We start from the raw sequence: 22045 nt of genomic DNA, 5'->3' as shown, positions 1-22045 counted from the left end.
GTAGTACACACACACACAGGTAGTACACACACACACAGGTAGCACACACACACACAGGTAGTACACACACACACACACAGGTAGTACACACACACACACACAGGTAGTACACACACACACACAGGTAGTACACACACACACACAGGTAGTACACACACACACAGGTAGTACACACACACACACACAGGTAGCACACACACACACACACACACAGGTAGTACACACACACACACACAGGTAGTACACACACACACAGGTAGTACACACACACACACAGGTAACACACACACAGGTAGTTCACACACACACAGGTAGTACACACACACACACAGGTAGTACACACACACACAGGTAGCACACACACACACACAGGTAGTACACACACACACACAGGTAGTACACACACACACAGGTAGTACACACACACACACAGGTAGTACACACACACACACAGGTAGTACACACACACACAGGTAGTACACACACACACACAGGTAGTACACACACACACACAGGTAGTACACACACACACAGGTAGCACACACACACACACACAGGTAGCACACACACACACAGGTAGTACACACACACACACAGGTAGCACACACACACACACAGGTAGTACACACACACACACACAGGTAGTACACACACACACACAGGTAGTACACACACACACACACACAGGTAGTACACACACACACAGGTAGTACACACACACACACAGGTAGTACACACACACACACAGGTAGCACACACACACACACACACAGGTAGTACACACACACACACAGGTAGCACACACACACACACAGGTAGTACACACACACACACACAGGTAGTACACACACACAGGTAGTACACACACACAGGTAGTACACACACACAGTACACACACACACACAGGTAGTACACACACACACAGGTAGTACACACACACACACAGGTAGTACACACACACACACAGGTAGCACACACACACACAGGTAACACACACACACACACAGGTAGTACACACACACAGGTAGCACACACACACACACAGGTAGCACACACACACACAGGTAACACACACACACACACAGGTAGTACACACACACACAGGTAGTACACACACACACAGGTAGCACACACACACACAGGTAGTACACACACACACACACAGGTAGTACACACACACACACAGGTAGTACACACACACACAGGTAGTACACACACACACAGGTAGTACACACACACACACAGGTATCACACACACACACACAGGTAGTACACACACACACACACACAGGTAGTACACACACACACACAGGTAGTACACACACACACAGGTAGTACACACACACACAGGTAGTACACACACACACAGGTAGTACACACACACACAGGTAGCACACACACACACAGGTAGTACACACACACACACACACAGGTAGTACACACACACACACACAGGTAGCACACACACACACACAGGTAGTACACACACACACACACACAGGTAGTACACACACACACACATGTAGCACACACACACACACAGGTAGTACACACACACACACACAGGTAGTACACACACACACACATGTAGCACACACACACACACACAGGTAGTACACACACACACACAGGTAGTACACACACACACAGGTAGCACACACACACACACATGTAGCACACACACACACACAGGTAGTACACACACACACAGGTAGTACACACACACACAGGTAGTACACACACACACAGGTAGTACACACACACACAGGTAGCACACACACACACACATGTAGCACACACACACACACAGGTAGTACACACACAGGTAGCACACACACACACACACACAGGTAGTACACACACACACAGGTAGCACACACACACACACACAGGTAGTACACACACACACACAGGTAGTACACACACACAGGTAGTACACACACACACACACACAGGTAGCACACACACACAGGTAGCACACACACACACAGGTAGCACACACACACACACACAGGTAGTACACACACACAGGTAGTACACACACACACACAGGTAGTACACACACACACAGGTAGTACACACACACACACAGGTAGCACACACACACACACAGGTAGTACACACACACACACAGGTAGTACACACACACACAGGTAGTACACACACACACACAGGTAGCACACACACACAGGTAGCACACACACACACAGGTAGTACACACACACACACAGGTAGCACACACACACACACACAGGTAGTACACACACACACAGGTAGTACACACACACAGGTAGTACACACACACACACAGGTAGTACACACACACACACAGGACACACACACACAGGTAGCACACACACACACAGGTAGTACACACACACAGGTAGTACACACACACACACAGGTAGTACACACACACACACACACAGGTAGTACACACACACACACACACAGGTAGTACACACACACACAGGTAGTACACACACACACACACACAGGTAGCACACACACACACACAGGTAGCACACACACACACACAGGTAGTACACACACACACACAGGTAGTACACACACACACAGGTAGTACACACACACACACAGGTAGTACACACACACACAGGTAGTACACACACACACACAGGTAGTACACACACACACACACATGTAGCACACACACACACAGGTAGTACACACACACACACAGGTAGTACACACACACACACACAGGTAGTACACACACACACACAGGTAGTACACACACACACACAGGTAGCACACACACACACACATGTAGCACACACACACACACACAGGTAGTACACACACACACACAGGTAGTACACACACACACACAGGTAGTACACACACACACAGGTAGTACACACACACACACACAGGTAGTACACACACACACAGGTAGTACACACACACACACAGGTAGTACACACACACACAGGTAGTACACACACACACACAGGTAGTACACATACACACACAGGTAGTACACACACACACAGGTAGTACACACACACACACACAGGTAGTACACACACACACACAGGTAGTACACACACACACACAGGTAGTACACACACACACAGGTAGTACACACACACAGGTAGTACACACACACACACACAGGTAGTACACACACACACACACAGGTAGTACACACACACACACAGGTAGTACACACACACACAGGTAGTACACACACACACACACAGGTAGTACACACACACACAGGTAGTACACACACACACACACAGGTAGTACACACACACACACACACAGGTAGTACACACACACACAGGTAGTACACACACACACACAGGTAGTACACACACACACACATGTAGTACACACACACACACAGGTAGTACACACACACAGGTAGTACACACACACACACACAGGTAGTACACACACACACACACAGGTAGTACACACACACACACAGGTAGTACACACACACACAGGTAGTACACACACACACAGGTAGTACACACACACACACAGGTAGCACACACACACACAGGTAGTACACACACACAGGTAGTACACACACACACAGGTAGTACACACACACACAGGTAGTACACACACACACAGGTAGCACACACACACACAGGTAGTACACACACACACACACATGTAGCACACACACACACACAGGTAGTACACACACACACACAGGTAGCACACACACACACACAGGTAGTACACACACACACAGGTAGTACACACACACACACAGGTAGTACACACACACACACACAGGTAGTACACACACACACACACAGGTAGCACACACACACACAGGTAGTACACACACACACACACAGGTAGTACACACACACACACAGGTAGCACACACACACACAGGTAGTACACACACACAGGTAGTACACACACACAGGTAGCACACACACACACAGGTAGCACACACACACACACAGGTAGTACACACACACACACAGGTAGTACACACACACACAGGTAGTACACACACACACACAGGTAGTACACACACACACACACAGGTAGTACACACACACACACAGGTAGTACACACACACACACACAGGTAGTACACACACACACACACATGTAGCACACACACACACACACAGGTAGTACACACACACACACACAGGTAGTACACACACACACACAGGTAGTACACACACACACACACAGGTAGTACACACACACACACACATGTAGCACACACACACACACACAGGTAGTACACACACACACACAGGTAGTACACACACACACAGGTAGCACACACACACAGGTAGTACACACACACACACAGGTAGTACACACACACACACAGGTAGTACACACACACACAGGTAGTACACACACACACACAGGTAACACACACACACACACACAGGTAGTACACACACACACAGGTAGTACACACACACACACACACAGGTAGTACACACACACACACAGGTAGTACACACACACACAGGTAGTACACACACACACACACAGGTAGTACACACACACACACAGGTAGTACACACACACACACACAGGTAGCACACACACACACACAGGTAGTACACACACACACAGGTAGTACACACACACACAGGTAGTACACACACACACACAGGTAGTACACACACACACACAGGTAGTACACACACACACACACAGGTAGCACACACACACACACAGGTAGTACACACACACACACAGGTAGTACACACACACACAGGTAGTACACACACACACACAGGTAGTACACACACACACAGGTAGTACACACACACACACAGGTAGCACACACACACACACAGGTAGTACACACACACACAGGTAGTACACACACACACACACAGGTAGTACACACACACACACAGGTAGCACACACACACACACAGGTAGTACACACACACACAGGTAGTACACACACACACACACAGGTAGTACACACACACACACAGGTAGTACACACACACACAGGTAGTACACACACACACAGACACACACACAGGTAGTACACACACACACACAGGTAGTACACACACACACACAGGTAGTACACACACACACACAGGTAGTACACACACACACAGGTAGTACACACACACACAGGTAGCACACACACACACACAGGTAGTACACACACACAGGTAGTACACACACACAGGTAGTACACACACACACACACAGGTAGTACACACACACACACACAGGTAGTACACACACACAGGTAGTACACACACACAGGTAGTACACACACACACACACAGGTAGTACACACACACACACACAGGTAGTACACACACACAAACAGGTAGTACACACACACACAGGTAGTACACACACACACACACAGGTAGCACACACACACAGACAGGTAGCCAGGTAGTGATGGTGGTGGTGATGGTGGTGGTGATGGTGATGGTGGTGATGGTGGTGGTGATGATGGTGGTGATGGTGGTGGTGATAGTGGTGGTGATGGTGGTGGTGATGGTGGTGATGATGGTGATGGTGGTGATGGTGGTGGTGATGATGGTAGTGATGACTGTGGTGATGGTGGTGGTGATGGTGGTGATAGTGATGATGGTGGTGATGGTGGTGATGGTGGTGATGGTGGTAGTGATGGTGGTGGTGATGGTGGTGATGATGGTGATGATGGTGATGGTGGTGATGGTGGTGATGATGGTAGTGATGGTGCTGGTGATGGTGGTAGTGATGGTGGTGATGGTAGTGATGGTAGTGGTGGTGATGATGGTGGTGATGGTGGTGATGATGGTAGTGATGGTGCTCGTGATGGTGGTGATGGTAGTGATGGTAGTGATGGTAGTGGTGATGGTGATGATGGTGATGGTGGTAGACTCACGCTGTGAGTGATGGTGGTGGTGATGATGATGATGATGATGGTGGTGATGGTGGTGGTGATGGTGGTGATGGTGCTGGTGATGGTGGTGATGGTGGTGATGGTAGTGATGGTGGTGATGGTGGTGGTGATGGTGGTGGTGATGGTGGTGATGGTGCTGGTGATGGTGGTGATGGTAGTGATGGTAGTGATGGTGGTGATGGTGGTGGTGATGGTGGTGGTGATGGTGGTGATGGTGCTGGTGATGGTGGTGATGGTAGTGATGGTAGTGATGGTGGTGATGGTGGTGGTAATGGTGGTAAACTCACGCTGTGAGTGATGGTGGTGGTGATGATGATGATAGTGGTGACGGTGATGATGGTGGTGGACTCACGCTGTGAGTGATTGTCGTCCTTGGGTGATGACTCCTGTGAACTGGGTGAGTCTCCTGGCGTCCACCTCGAGCCACTGAGCCTCGTCCATCACTCCGGCACACCAAGCTCCATCATACTGATCATCATCAGTCATCCCTGACTACAACATCACCATCATCACCATCACCATCATACTGATCATCATCAGTCATCCCTGACTACAACATCACCATCATCACCATCATACTGATCATCATCAGTCATCCCTGAATACAACATCACCATCATACTGATCATCATCAGTCATCCCTGACTACAACATCAACATCATCATCACCATCATCATCATCATACTGATCGTCATCACCATCAACATCAACACCATCATCACCATCACCAAGCTCCATCATACTGATCATCATCAGTCATCCCTGACTAACAACACCATCACCAGCATCACCATCATCATCACCATCACCATCATCACCATCACCAAGCTCCATCATACTGATCATCATCAGTCATCCCTGACTACAACATCACCATCACCAAGCTCCATCACACTGATCATCATCAGTCATCCCTGACTACAACATCACCATCACCAAGCTCCATCACACTGATCATCATCAGTCATCCCTGACTACAACATCAACATCACCATCACCAACATAATACTGATCATCATCAGTCATCCCTGACTAACAACATCAACATCAACACCATCATCACCATCATCAACATCATACTGATCATCATCAGTCATCCCTGACTAACAACATCAACATCAACACCATCATCACCATCATCACCATCATACTGATCATCATCAGTCATCCCTGACTACAACATCAACATCATCATCACCATCATCATCATCATACTGATCATCATCAGTTATCCCTGACTAACAACACCATCACCATCATCACCATCATCATCATCACCATCATCACCATCATACTGATCATCATCAGTCATCCCTGACTAACAACACCATCACCAGCATCACCATCATCATCATCACCACCATCACCATCATCACCATCATACTGATCATCATCAGTCATCCCTGACTACAACATCACCATCACCAAGCTCCATCATACTGATCATCATCAGTCATCCCTGACTACAACATCACCAACACCATCATCACCATCATACTGATCATCATCAGTCATCCCTGACTACAACATCACCATCATACTGATCATCATCAGTCATCCCTGACTACAACATCAACATCATCATCACCATCATCATCATCATACTGATCGTCATCACCATCAACATCAACACCATCATCACCATCACCAAGCTCCATCATACTGATCATCATCAGTCATCCCTGACTAACAACACCATCACCAGCATCACCATCATCATCACCATCACCATCATCACCATCACCAAGCTCCATCATACTGATCATCATCAGTCATCCCTGACTACAACATCACCATCACCAAGCTCCATCACACTGATCATCATCAGTCATCCCTGACTACAACATCACCATCACCAAGCTCCATCACACTGATCATCATCAGTCATCCCTGACTACAACATCAACATCACCATCACCAACATAATACTGATCATCATCAGTCATCCCTGACTAACAACATCAACATCAACACCATCATCACCATCATCAACATCATACTGATCATCATCAGTCATCCCTGACTAACAACATCAACATCAACACCATCATCACCATCATCACCATCATACTGATCATCATCAGTCATCCCTGACTACAACATCAACATCATCATCACCATCATCATCATCATACTGATCATCATCAGTTATCCCTGACTAACAACACCATCACCATCATCACCATCATCATCATCACCATCATCACCATCATACTGATCATCATCAGTCATCCCTGACTAACAACACCATCACCAGCATCACCATCATCATCATCACCACCATCACCATCATCACCATCATACTGATCATCATCAGTCATCCCTGACTACAACATCACCATCACCAAGCTCCATCATACTGATCATCATCAGTCATCCCTGACTACAACATCACCAACACCATCATCACCATCATACTGATCATCATCAGTCATCCCTGACTAACAACACCATCACCATCATCATCATCACCAACATCATCACCATCATCACCATCACCAAGCTCCATCATACTGATCATCATCAGTCATGCCTGACTACAACATCACCATCACCATCACCACCATCATACTGATCATCATCAGTCATCCCTGACTAACAACATCACCATCACACTGATCATCATCAGTAATACCTGACTAACAACATCAACACCAACATCACCATCACCAAGCTCCATCATACTGATCATCATCAGTCATCCCTAACAACACCATCACCATCACCAAGCTCCATCATACTGATCATCATCAGTCATCCCTGACTAACAACACCATCACCAACATCACCATCATCATCATCACCATCACACTGATCATCATCAGTCATCCCTGACTAACAACATCAACATCAACATCATCACCATCATCATCACCACCATCACCTTCATCAACATCACCACCATCATACTGATCATCATCAGTCATCCCTGACTACAACATCACCATCAACATCATCACCATCATCATCATCATCACCACCATCACCATCATCAACATCACCATCATCATCATACTGATCATCATCGGTCATCCCTGACTAACAACATCAACATCAACATCATCATCACCATCATACTGATCATCATCAGTCATCCCTGACTAACAACACCATCACCAACATCACCATCACCATCACCAAGCTCCATCATACTGATCATCATCAGTCATCCCTGACTAACAACATCAACATCACCATCATCACCATCATACTGATCATCATCAGTCATCCCTGACTACAACATCACCATCACCAAGCTCCATCATACTGATCATCATCAGTCATCCCTGACTACAACATCAACATCATCACCATCATCATCATCACCATCACCTTCATCAAGATCACCACCATCACCATCATCACCATCACCAAGCTCCATCATACTGATCATCATCGGTCATCCCTGACTAACAACACCATCACCATCATCACCATCATCACCTTCATCACCATCATACTGATCATCATCAGTCATCCCTGACTAACAACACCATCATCATCATCACCATCATCACCATCATACTGATCATCATCGGTCATCCCTGACTAACAACACCATCACCAACATCACCATCATCATCATCACCATCACACTGATCATCATCAGTCATCCCTGACTAACAACATCAACATCACCATCATCATCATCATCACCATCATCACCATCATACTGATCATCATCAGTCATCCCTGACTACAACATCACCATCACCAAGCTCCATCATACTGATCATCATCGGTCATCCCTGACTAACAACACCATCACCATCATCACCATCATCACCTTCATCACCATCATACTGATCATCATCAGTCATCCCTGACTAACAACACCATCACCATCATCATCACCATCATCACCATCATACTGATCATCATCAGTCATCCCTGACTACAACATCAACATCAACACCATCATCATCAACATCACCATCACACTGATCATCATCAGTCATCCCTGACTAACAACACCATCACCAACATCACCATCATCATCATCATCATCAGTCATCCCTGACTACAACATCACCATCACCAAGCTCCATCATACTGATCATCATCAGTCATCCCTGACTACAACATCACCATCACCAAGCTCCATCATACTGATCATCATCAGTCATCCCTGACTACAACATCACCATCACCAAGCTCCATCATACTGATCATCATCAATCATCCCTGACTAACAACATCAACATCACCATCACCACCATCATACTGATCATCATCAGTAATACCTGACTACAACATCACCATCACCAAGCTCCATCATACTGATCATCATCAGTCATCCCTGACTAACAACACCATCACCAACATCACCATCATCACCATCACCAAGCTCCATCATACTGATCATCATCAGTCATCCCTGACTAACAACACCATCACCATCATCAACATCATACTGATCATCATCAGTCATCCCTGACTAACAACACCATCACCAACATCACCATCATCATCATCACCATCATCACCATCACACTGATCATCATCAGTCATCCCTGACTACAACATCAACATCAACACCATCATCATCAACATCACCATCACACTGATCATCATCAGTCATCCCTGACTAACAACACCATCACCAACATCACCATCATCACCATCATCATCACCATCATCACCATCATACTGATCATCATCAGTCATCCCTGACTAACAACACCATCACCAACATCACCATCATCATCACCATCACCAAGCTCCATCATATTGATCATCATCAGTCATCCCTGACTAACAACACCATCATCATCATCACCACCATCACCTTCATCAAGATCACCACCATCACCATCATCACCATCACCAAGCTCCATCATACTGATCATCATCAGTCATCCCTGACTAACAACACCATCACCAACATCACCATCATCATCATCACCATCATCACCATCATACTGATCATCATCAGTCATCCCTGACTACAACATCACCATCACCAAGCTCCATCATACTGATCATCATCAGTCATCCCTGACTAACAACACCATCACCAACATCACCATCATCACCATCACCATCATCACCATCATACTGATCATCATCAGTAATACCTGACTAACAACATCAACATCACCATCATCATCAACATCACCATCACACTGATCATCATCAGTAATACCTGACTAACAACATCAACATCAACACCACCATCACCATCACCAAGCTCCATCATACTGATCATCATCGGTCATCCCTGACTAACAACATCAACATCATCATCACCATCACCATCATCACCATCACACTGATCATCATCAGTAATACCTGACTAACAACATCAACATCAACACCATCATCACCATCACCATCATCACCATCATACTGATCATCATCAGTCATCCCTGACTAACAACACCATCATCACCATCACCAACATCACCATCACCATCATCACCATCACACTGATCATCATCAGTAATCCCTGACTAACAACATCAACATCAACACCATCATCACCATCATCACCATCATACTGATCATCATCGGTCATCCCTGACTAACAACACCATCACCAACATCACCATCATCATCACCATCACCTTCATCAACATCACCACCATCACCATCATCACCATCACACTGATCATCATCAGTAATACCTGACTAACAACATCAACACCATCATCACCATCATCACCATCACCATCATACTGATCATCATCAGTAATACCTGACTAACAACATCAACATCAACACCATCATCACCATCACACTGATCATCATCGGTCATCCCTGACTAACAACACCATCACCAACATCATCATCATCACCATCACCTTCATCAACATCACCACTATCACCATCACCATCATCACCATCACACTGATCATCATCAGTAATACCTGACTAACAACATCAACATCAACACCATCATCACCATCACCTTCATCACCAAGCTCCATCATCACCAAGCTCCATCATACTGATCATCATCAGTCATCCCTGACTACAACATCATCACCATCATCACCATCATTACACCATCACCACTATCATCATCATCATCACCATCACCATCACCTTCATCACCAAAAAATCATCATGACCAAGCTCCATCATACTGATCATCATCAGTCATGCCTGACTACAACAACAACATCACCATCATCACCATCATCATCATCACCATCAACACCATCATCACCAACACCAAGATCAACACCATCACCATCAGAAACATCATCACCATCACCAACATCAACATCATCAACACCATCACCAACACCATCACCATCAACATCACCATCATCATCACCATCACCACCATCACCATCAACATCACCATCATACTGATCATCATCAGTCATCCCTGACTACAACAACATCACCATCATCACCATCACGAACATCATCACCATCATCACCATCAACACCATCACCAACATCAACATCATCATCATCACCATCATCAACATCAACATCATCACCAACATCAACACCATCATCAACATCAACACCATCACCATCATCATCACCAACATCAACACCATCACCATCATCACCATCAACACCATCACCAACACCATCATCAACATCACTATCACCAACATCATCATCAACATCACCATCACCAACATCATCATCATCATCACCAACATCATCATCATCAACATCATCAACATCACCAACATCATCATCATCACCAACATCATCACCATCATCAACATCATCAACATCATCATCACCATCATCATCACCAACATCAACATTACCACACACCACACACACCACACACCACACACACCACACACACCACACCACACACACACCACACACACCACACACACCACACACACACCACACACACACCACACACACACCACACACACACCACACACACCACACACACACACACACCACACACACCACACACACACCACACACCACACACACCACACCACAAACACCACACACACACCACACACACACACCACACACCACACACACCACACACACACACCACACACACCACACACACACCACACACACCACACACCACACACACCACACACCACACACACACCACACACACACCACACACACCACACACACACCACACACCACACACACCACACACACCACACCACACACACCACACACACACACCACACACACACCACACACACCACACCACACACACACACACCACACACACCACACACACACCACACACACACACCACACACACACACCACACACACCACACACACACCACACACACCACACACACCACACACCACACACACACCACACACACACCACACACACCACACACACACCACACACACCACACACCACACACACCACACACACCACACACCACACACACCACACACCACACACATCACACACACACCACACACACCACACACACACCACACACACACACACCACACACACCACACACATCACACACACCACCACCACACACACACCACACACACACACCACACACACACACCACACACATCACACACACCACACACACACCACACACACCACACACCACACACACCACACACACCACACACACACACCACACACATCACAAACACCACCACCACACACACACCACACACACACACCACACACACACACACCACACACACCACACACACCACACACACCACACACACCACACCACACACACCACACCACACACACACACCACACACACCACACCACACACACACACCACACACACCACACACATCACCACCACCACACACACCACACACACACACTACACACACACACCACACACACCACATACCACACACACCACACACCACACACACCACACACACCACACACACCACACACACCACACACCACACATACATACCACACACACACACCACACACACCACACACACCACACACACCACACACACACACCACACACACCACACACACCACACACACACACCACACACACCACACACCACCACACACACCACACACACCACACACACCAGACACACCACACACACCACACACACCACATACACCACACACACCACACACACACCACACCACACACACACCACACACACACACACCACCACCACACACACCACACACCACACACACCACCACACACACCACACACACACCACACACACACCACACACACCACACACACCACACACCACACACCACACACCACATACACCACACACACCACACACACACCACACACACCACACACACCACACACACCATACACACACACCACACACACCACACACACCACCACACACCATACACACACACCACACACACACACACCACCACCACCACACACACCACACACACACCACACACCACACACACACCATACACACACCACCACCACCACACACACCACAAACACCACACCACACACCACACACACCACACACACCAAATACACCACACGCACCACACCACACACACACACCACACACACCACACACACCACACACACACACCACCACCACACACACCACCACACCACACCACACACACACTACACACACCACATGCACCACACACCACATACACCACACACATCACACACACACCACACACACCACACACACCACACACACACACCACACACCACCACCACCTGTATGTTGAGTCTCCCTCTGTGTGCTCCCAGTCCGTATCTGCTGCTGGATGAGGCATGGAGCTGATGGTCACTCACCCTCATGGATTCCACACCCAGTGATGGACACTCTGACACACATAGACACATAGAGACACATAGAGATACATAGAGATACATAGAGATACATAGAGAATCATATAGATACATAGAGACACACAGAGACACATAGAGATACACAGATATACATAGAGATACATAGAGACACACAGAGACACATAGAGATACACAGATATACATAGAGACACATAGAGATACATAGAGATACATAGAGACACATAGAGACTCATAGAGACACATAGAGACACATAGAGATACATAGAGACACATAGAGACACATAGAGATACATAGAGACTCATAGAGACTCATAGAGATACATAGAGACACATAGAGACTCATAGAGATAAATAGAGATACATAGAGACACATAGAGATACATAGAGATACATAGAGACACATAGAGATACATAGAGACACATAGAGACTCATATAGATACATAGAGACACATAGAGACAGATAGAGATACATAGAGATACATAGAGACTCATAGAGATACATAGAGACTCATAGAGATACATAGAGACACATGGAGACACATAGAGACTCAAAGAGATGCATAGAGACACAGTAGTGGCATTGGTGGGTGGTAGTGGTGGGTGGTAGTGGTGGGTGGTAGTGGTTGGTGGTAGTGGTGCGTGGTAGTGGTGGGTGGTAGTGGTAGTGGTGGGTGGTAGTGGTGGGTGGTAGTGGTAGTGGTGGGTGGTAGTGGTGGATGGTAGTGGTGGGTGGTAGTGGTATTGGTGGGTGGTAGTGGTGGGTGGTAGTGGTGGGTGGTAGTCGTAGGTGGTAGTGGTAGTGGTGGGTGGTAGTGGTGGGTGGTAGTGCTGGGTGGTAGTGGTGGGTGGTAGTGGTGGGTGGTAGTGGTGGGTGGTAGTGGTAGTTGTGAGTGCTAGTGGTGGGTGGTAGTGGTGGGTGGTAGTGGTGGGTGGTAGTGGTGGGTGGTAGTCGTGGCTGGTAGTGGTAGTGGTGGGTGGTAGTGGTGGGTGGTAGTGGTGGGTGGTAGTGGTAGTAGTGGGTGGTAGTGGTGGGTGGTAGTGGTGGGTGGTAGTGGTGGGTGGTAGTGGTGGGTGGTAGTGGTGGGTGGTAGTGATGGGTGGTAGTGGTATTGGTGGGTGGTAGTGGTGGGTAGTAGTCGTGGGTGGTAGTGGTAGTGGTGGGTGGTAGTGGTGGGTGGTAGTGGTAGTGGTGGGTGGTAGTGGTATTGGTGGGTGGTAGTGGTGGGTGGTAGTGGTGGGTGGTAGTCGTAGGTGGTAGTGGTAGTGGTGGGTGGTAGTGGTGGGTGGTAGTGCTGGGTGGTAGTGGTGGGTGGTAGTGGTGGGTGGTAGTGGTGGGTGGTAGTCGTGGGTGGCAGTGGTAGTGGTGGGTGGTAGTGGTGGGTGGTAGTGGCAGTGGTGGGTGGTGGGTGGTAGTGGTGGGTGGTAGTGGTATTGGTGGGTGGTAGTGGTGGGTGGTAGTGGTGGGTGGTAGTCGTAGGTGGTAGTGGTAGTGGTGGGTGGTAGTGCTGGGTGGTAGTGGTGGGTGGTAGTGGTGGGTGGTAGTGGTGGGCGGTAGTGGTGGGTGGTAGTGGTGGGTGGTAGTGGTAGTTGTGGGTGCTAGTGGTGGGTGGTAGTGGTGGGTGGTAGTGGTGGGTGGTAGTGGTGGGTGGTAGTGGTGGGTGGTAGTCGTGGCTGGTAGTGGTAGTGGTGGGTGGTAGTGGTGGGTGGTAGTGGTGGGTGGTAGTGGTGGGTGGTAGTGGTAGTGGTGGGTGGTAGTAGTGGGTGGTAGTGGTGGGTGGTAGTGGTGGGTGGTAGTGATGGGTGGTAGTGGTATTGGTGGGTGGTAGTGGTGGGTGGTAGTGGTGGGTGGTAGTGGTATTGGTGGGTGGTAGTGGTGGGTGGTAGTGGTGGGTGGTAGTCGTGGGTGGTAGTGGTAGTGGTGGGTGGTAGTGGTGGGTGGTAGTGGTAGGTGGTAGTGGTAGTTGTGGGTGGTAGTGGTGGATGGTAGTTGTGGGTGGTAGTTGTGGGTGGTAGTGGTGGGTGGTAGTGGTGGGTGGTAGTGGTTGTTGGTAGTGGTGGGTGATGGGTAGTAGTGGTAGTGGTGGGTGGTAGTGGTGGGTGGTAGTGGTAGTTGTGGGTGGTAGTGGTGGGTGGTATTGGTGGGTGGTATTGGTGGGTGGTAGTGGTGGGTGGTAGTGGTAGTGGTGGGTGGTAGTGGTGGGTGGTTGTGGTGGGTGGTAGTGGAGGGTGGTAGTGGTAGTTTTGGGTGGTAGTGGTGGGTGGTAGTGGTGGGTGGTAGTGGTGGGTGGTAGTGGTGGGTGGTATATGGTGGGTGGTAGTGGTGGGTGGTAGTGGTGGGTGGTAGTGGTGGGTGGTATTGGTGGGTGGTAGTGGTGGGTGGTAGTGGTGGGTAGTAGTGGTAGTGGTGGGTGGTAGTGGTAGTTGTGGGTGGTATTGGTGAGTGGTAGTGGTGGGTGGTAGTGGTGGGTGGTAGTGGTAGTGGTGGGTGGTAGTGGTAGTGGTGGGTGGTAGTGGTGGGTGGTAGTGGTGGGTGGTAGTGGTGGGTGGTAGTGGTAGTTGTGGGTGGTAATGGTGGGTGGTAGTGGTGGGTGGTAGTGGTGGGTGGTAGTAGTCGGTGGTAGTGGTGGGTAGTAGTCGTGGGTGGTATTGGTAGTGGTGGGTGGTAGTGGTGGGTGGTAGTGGTGGGTGGTAGTGGTGGGTGGTAGTGGTATTGGTGGGTGGTAGTGGTGTGGGTGGTAGTTGTGGGTGCTAGTGGTGGGTGGTAGTGGTGGGTGGTAGTGGTGGGTGGTAGCGGTGGGTGGTAGTGGTAGTGGTGGGTGGTAGTGGTGGGTGGTAGTGGTGGGTGGTAGTGATGGGTGGTAGTGGTATTGGTGGGTGGTAGTGGTGGGTGGTAGTGGTGGGTGGTAGTCGTGGGTGGTAGTGGTAGTGGTGGGTGGTAGTGGTGGGTGGTAGTGGTGGGTGGTAGTGGTGGGTGGTAGTGGTGGGTGGTAGTGGTAGTTGTGGGTGGTAATGGTGGGTGGTAGTGGTGGGTGGTAGTGGTCGGTGGTAGTGGTGGGTGGTAGTCGTGGGTGGTATTGGTAGTGGTGGGTGGTAGTGGTGGGTGGTAGTGGTGGGTGGTAGTGGTGGGTGGTAGTGGTATTGGTGGGTGGTAGTGGTGGGTGGTAGTTGTGGGTGCTAGTGGTAGGTGGTAGTGGTGGGTGGTAGTGGTGGGTGGTAATGGTGGGTGGTAGTGGTATTGGTGGGTGGTAGTGGTGGGTGGTAGTGGTGGGTGGTAGTCGTGGGTGGTAGTGGTGGGTGGTAGTGGTGGGTGGTAGGGGGTAGTGGTAGTTGTGGGTGGTAGTGGTAGCGGTGGATGGTAGTTGTGGGTGGTAGTGGTGGGTGGTAGTGGTGGGTGGTAGTGGTTGTTGGTAGTGGTGGGTGATGGGTAGTAGTGGTAGTGGTGGGTGGTAGTGGTGGGTGGTAGTGGTAGTTGTGGGTGGTAGTGGTGGGTGGTATTGGTGGGTGGTATTGGTGGGTGGTAGTGGTGGGTGGTAGTGGTGGGTGGTAGTGGTTGTTGGTAGTGGTGGGTGATGGGTAGTAGTGGTAGTGGTGGGTGGTAGTGGTAGGTGGTAGTTGTGGGTGGTAGTGGTAGCGGTGGATGGTAGTTGTGGGTGGTAGTGGTGGGTGGTATTGGTGGGTGATGGGTAGTAGTGGTAGTGGTGGGTGGTAGTGGTGGGTGGTAGTGGTAGTTGTGGGTGGTAGTGGTGGGTGGTATTGGTGGGTGGTATTGGTGGGTGGTAGTGGTGGGTGGTAGTGGTAAGTAGTAGTGGTAGTGGTGGGTGGTAGTGGAGGGTGGTAGTGGTAGTTTTGGGTGGTAGGTGGTAGTGGTGGGTGGTAGTGGTGGGTGGTAGTGGTGGGTGGTATATGGTGGGTGGTAGTGGTGGGTGGTAGTGGTGGGTGGTATTGGTGGGTGGTAGTGGTGGGTGGTATTGGTGGGTGGTAGTGGTGGGTGGTAGTGGTAATGGTGGGTAGTAGTGGTAGTGGTGGGTGGTAGTGGTAGTTGTGGGTGGTAGTGGTGGGTGGTAGTGGTGGGTGGTAGTGGTGGGTGGTAGTGGTGGGTGGTAGTGGTGGGTGGTAGTGGTAGTTGTGGGTGGTAATGGTGGGTGGTAGTGGTGGGTGGTAGTGGTGGGTGGTAGTAGTCGGTGGTAGTGGTGGGTGGTAGTCGTGGGTGGTATTGGTAGTGGTGGGTGGTAGTGGTGGGTGGTAGTGGTGGGTGGTAGTGGTGTGTGGTAGTGGTATTGGTGGGTGGTAGTGGTGGGTGGTAGTTGTGGGTGCTAGTGGTGGGTGGTAGTGGTGGGTGGTAGTGGTGGGTGCTAGTGGTGGGTGGTAGTGGTATTGGTGGGTGGTAGTGGTGGGTGCTAGTGGTGGGTGGTAGTCGTGGGTGGTAGTGGTGGGTGGTAGTGGTGGGTGGTAGTGGTAGGTGGTAGTGGTAGTTGTGGGTGGTAGTGGTAGCGGTGGATGGTAGTTGTGGGTGGTAGTGGTGGGTGGTAGTGGTTGTTGGTAGTGGTGGGTGGTGGGTAGTAGTGGTAGTGGTGGGTGGTAGTGGTGGGTGGTAGTGGTAGTTGTGGGTGGTAGTGGTGGGTGGTATTGGTGGGTGGTAGTGGTCGGTGGTAGTGGTGGGTAGTAGTGGTAGTGGTGGGTGGTAGTGGTGGGTGGTTGTGGTGGGTAGTAGTGGAGGGTGGTAGTGGTAGTTTTGGGTGGTAGTGGTGGGTGGTAGTGGTGGGTGGTAGTGGTGGGTGGTATATGGTGGGTGGTAGTGGTGGGTGGTAGTGGTGGGTGGTATTGGTGGGTGGTAGTGGTGGGTGGTAGTGGTAATGGTGGGTAGTAGTGGTAGTGGTGGGTGGTAGTGGTAGTTGTGGGTGGTAGTGGTGGGTGGTAGTGGTGGGTGGTAGTGGTGGGTGGTAGTGGTGGGTGGTAGTGGTGGGTGGTAGTGGTGTGTGGTAGTGGTATTGGTGGGTGGTAGTGGTGGGTGGTAGTTGTGGGTGCTAGTGGTGGGTGGTAGTGGTGGGTGGTAGTGGTGGGTGCTAGTGGTGGGTGGTAGTGGTATTGGTGGGTGGTAGTGGTGGGTGCTAGTGGTGGGTGGTAGTCGTGGGTGGTAGTGGTGGGTGGTAGTGGTGGGTGGTAGTGGTAGGTGGTAGTGGTAGTTGTGGGTGGTAGTGGTAGCGGTGGATGGTAGTTGTGGGTGGTAGTGGTGGGTGGTAGTGGTTGTTGGTAGTGGTGGGTGGTGGGTAGTAGTGGTAGTGGTGGGTGGTAGTGGTGGGTGGTAGTGGTAGTTGTGGGTGGTAGTGGTGGGTGGTATTGGTGGGTGGTAGTGGTCGGTGGTAGTGGTGGGTAGTAGTGGTAGTGGTGGGTGGTAGTGGTGGGTGGTTGTGGTGGGTAGTAGTGGAGGGTGGTAGTGGTAGTTTTGGGTGGTAGTGGTGGGTGGTAGTGGTGGGTGGTAGTGGTGGGTGGTATATGGTGGGTGGTAGTGGTGGGTGGTAGTGGTGGGTGGTATTGGTGGGTGGTAGTGGTGGGTGGTATTGGTGGGTGGTAGTGGTGGGTGGTTGTGGTGGGTAGTAGTGGTAGTGGTGGGTGGTAGTGGTAGTTGTGGGTGGTAGTTGTGGGTGGTAGTGGTGGGTGGTATTGGTGGGTGGTAGTGGTGGGTGGTAGTGGTGGGTGGTAGTGGTGGGTGGTATTGGTGGGTGGTAGTGGTGGGTGGTATTGGTGGGTGGTAGTGGTGGGTGGTAGTGGTCGGTAGTAGTGGTAGTTGTGGGTGGTAGTTGTGGGTGGTATTGGTGGGTGGTAGTGGTGGGTGGTAGTGGTGGGTGGTATTGGTGGGTGGTATTGGTGGGTGGTAGTGGTGGGTGGTAGTGGTGGGTAGTAGTGGTAGTGGTGGGTGGTAGTGGTGGGTGGTTGTGGTGGGTAGTAGTGGAGGGTGGTAGTGGTAGTTTTGGGTGGTAGTGGTGGGTGGTAGTGGTGGGTGGTAGTGGTGGGTGGTATATGGTGGGTGGTAGTGGTGGGTGGTAGTGGTGGGTGGTGGGTAGTAGTGGTAGTGGTGGGTGGTAGTGGTGGGTGGTAGTGGTAGTTGTGGGTGGTAGTGGTGGGTGGTATTGGTGGGTGGTATTGGTGGGTGGTAGTGGTGGGTGGTAGTGGTGGGTAGTAGTGGTAGTGGTGGGTGGTAGTGGTGGGTGGTTGTGGTGGGTAGTAGTGGAGGGTGGTAGTGGTAGTTTTGGGTGGTAGTGGTGGGTGGTAGTGGTGGGTGGTATATGGTGGGTGGTAGTGGTGGGTGGTAGTGGTGGGTGGCATTGGTGGGTGGTAGTGGTGGGTGGTATTGGTGGGTGGTAGTGGTGGGTGGTAGTGGTGGGTAGTAGTGGTAGTGGTGGGTGGTAGTGGTAGTTGTGGGTGGTAGTTGTGGGTGGTAGTGGTGGGTGGTATTGGTGGGTGGTAGTGGTGGGTGGTAGTGGTGGGTGGTAGTGGTGGGTGGTATTGGTGGGTGGTAGTGGTGGGTGGTATTGGTGGGTGGTAGTGGTGGGTGGTAGTGGTCGGTAGTAGTGGTAGTTGTGGGTGGTAGTTGTGGGTGGTATTGGTGGGTGGTAGTGGTGGGTGGTAGTGGTGAGTAGTAGTGGTGGGTGGTAGTGGTAGTGGTGGGTGGTAGTGGTGGGTGGTAGTGGTGGGTGGTATTGGTGGGTGGTAGTGCTGGGTGGTAGTTGTGGGTGGTAGTGGTGGGTGGTAGTGGTGGGTGGTAGTGGTAGTGGTGGGTGGTAGTGGTGGGTGGTAGTGGTAGTGGTGGGTGGTAGTGGTGGGTGGTAGTTGTGGGTGGTAGTGCTGGGTGGTAGTTGTGGGTGGTAGTTGTGGGTGGTAGTGGTGGGTGGTAGTGGTGGGTGGTAGTGGTAGTGGTGGGTGGTAGTGGTGGGTGGTATATGGTGGGTGGTAGTGGTGGGTGGTAGTGGTGGGTGGTGGGTAGTAGTGGTAGTGGTGGGTGGTAGTGGTGGGTGGTAGTGGTAGTTGTGGGTGGTAGTGGTGGGTGGTATTGGTGGGTGGTATTGGTGGGTGGTAGTGGTGGGTGGTAGTGGTGGGTAGTAGTGGTAGTGGTGGGTGGTAGTGGTGGGTGGTTGTGGTGGGTAGTAGTGGAGGGTGGTAGTGGTAGTTTTGGGTGGTAGTGGTGGGTGGTAGTGGTGGGTGGTATATGGTGGGTGGTAGTGGTGGGTGGTAGTGGTGGGTGGCATTGGTGGGTGGTAGTGGTGGGTGGTATTGGTGGGTGGTAGTGGTGGGTGGTAGTGGTGGGTAGTAGTGGTAGTGGTGGGTGGTAGTGGTAGTTGTGGGTGGTAGTTGTGGGTGGTAGTGGTGGGTGGTATTGGTGGGTGGTAGTGGTGGGTGGTAGTGGTGGGTGGTAGT

The 22045-nt window shown here is 50.1% G+C and overlaps 1 protein-coding gene across 2 annotated transcripts in view; it reads right to left on the bottom strand.

Moving 5' to 3' along the window:
• Positions 1 to 22045, bottom strand: part of LOC116957717 (uncharacterized) — an 86011-nt gene that overhangs the window by 51254 nt on the left and 12712 nt on the right. For both annotated transcript variants that reach the window (XM_076057537.1, XM_032980038.2), the window contains exons 3-4: positions 14536 to 14645; positions 6246 to 6385 (exon numbers count right to left, since the gene is read on the bottom strand). In XM_076057537.1, the coding sequence (XP_075913652.1) occupies positions 6246 to 6385; positions 14536 to 14645 (250 nt within the window). The remainder of the gene's footprint in view (positions 1 to 6245; positions 6386 to 14535; positions 14646 to 22045) is intronic.

This window comes from Petromyzon marinus, chromosome 83, assembly GCF_048934315.1.
Source record: "Petromyzon marinus isolate PM22_M1 ecotype Great Lakes invasive population chromosome 83, UKy_Petmar_22M1.pri1.0, whole genome shotgun sequence".
Classification (NCBI taxonomy): domain Eukaryota; kingdom Metazoa; phylum Chordata; class Hyperoartia; order Petromyzontiformes; family Petromyzontidae; genus Petromyzon; species Petromyzon marinus.
This window is presented reverse-complemented; position numbering and strand designations above follow the sequence as displayed.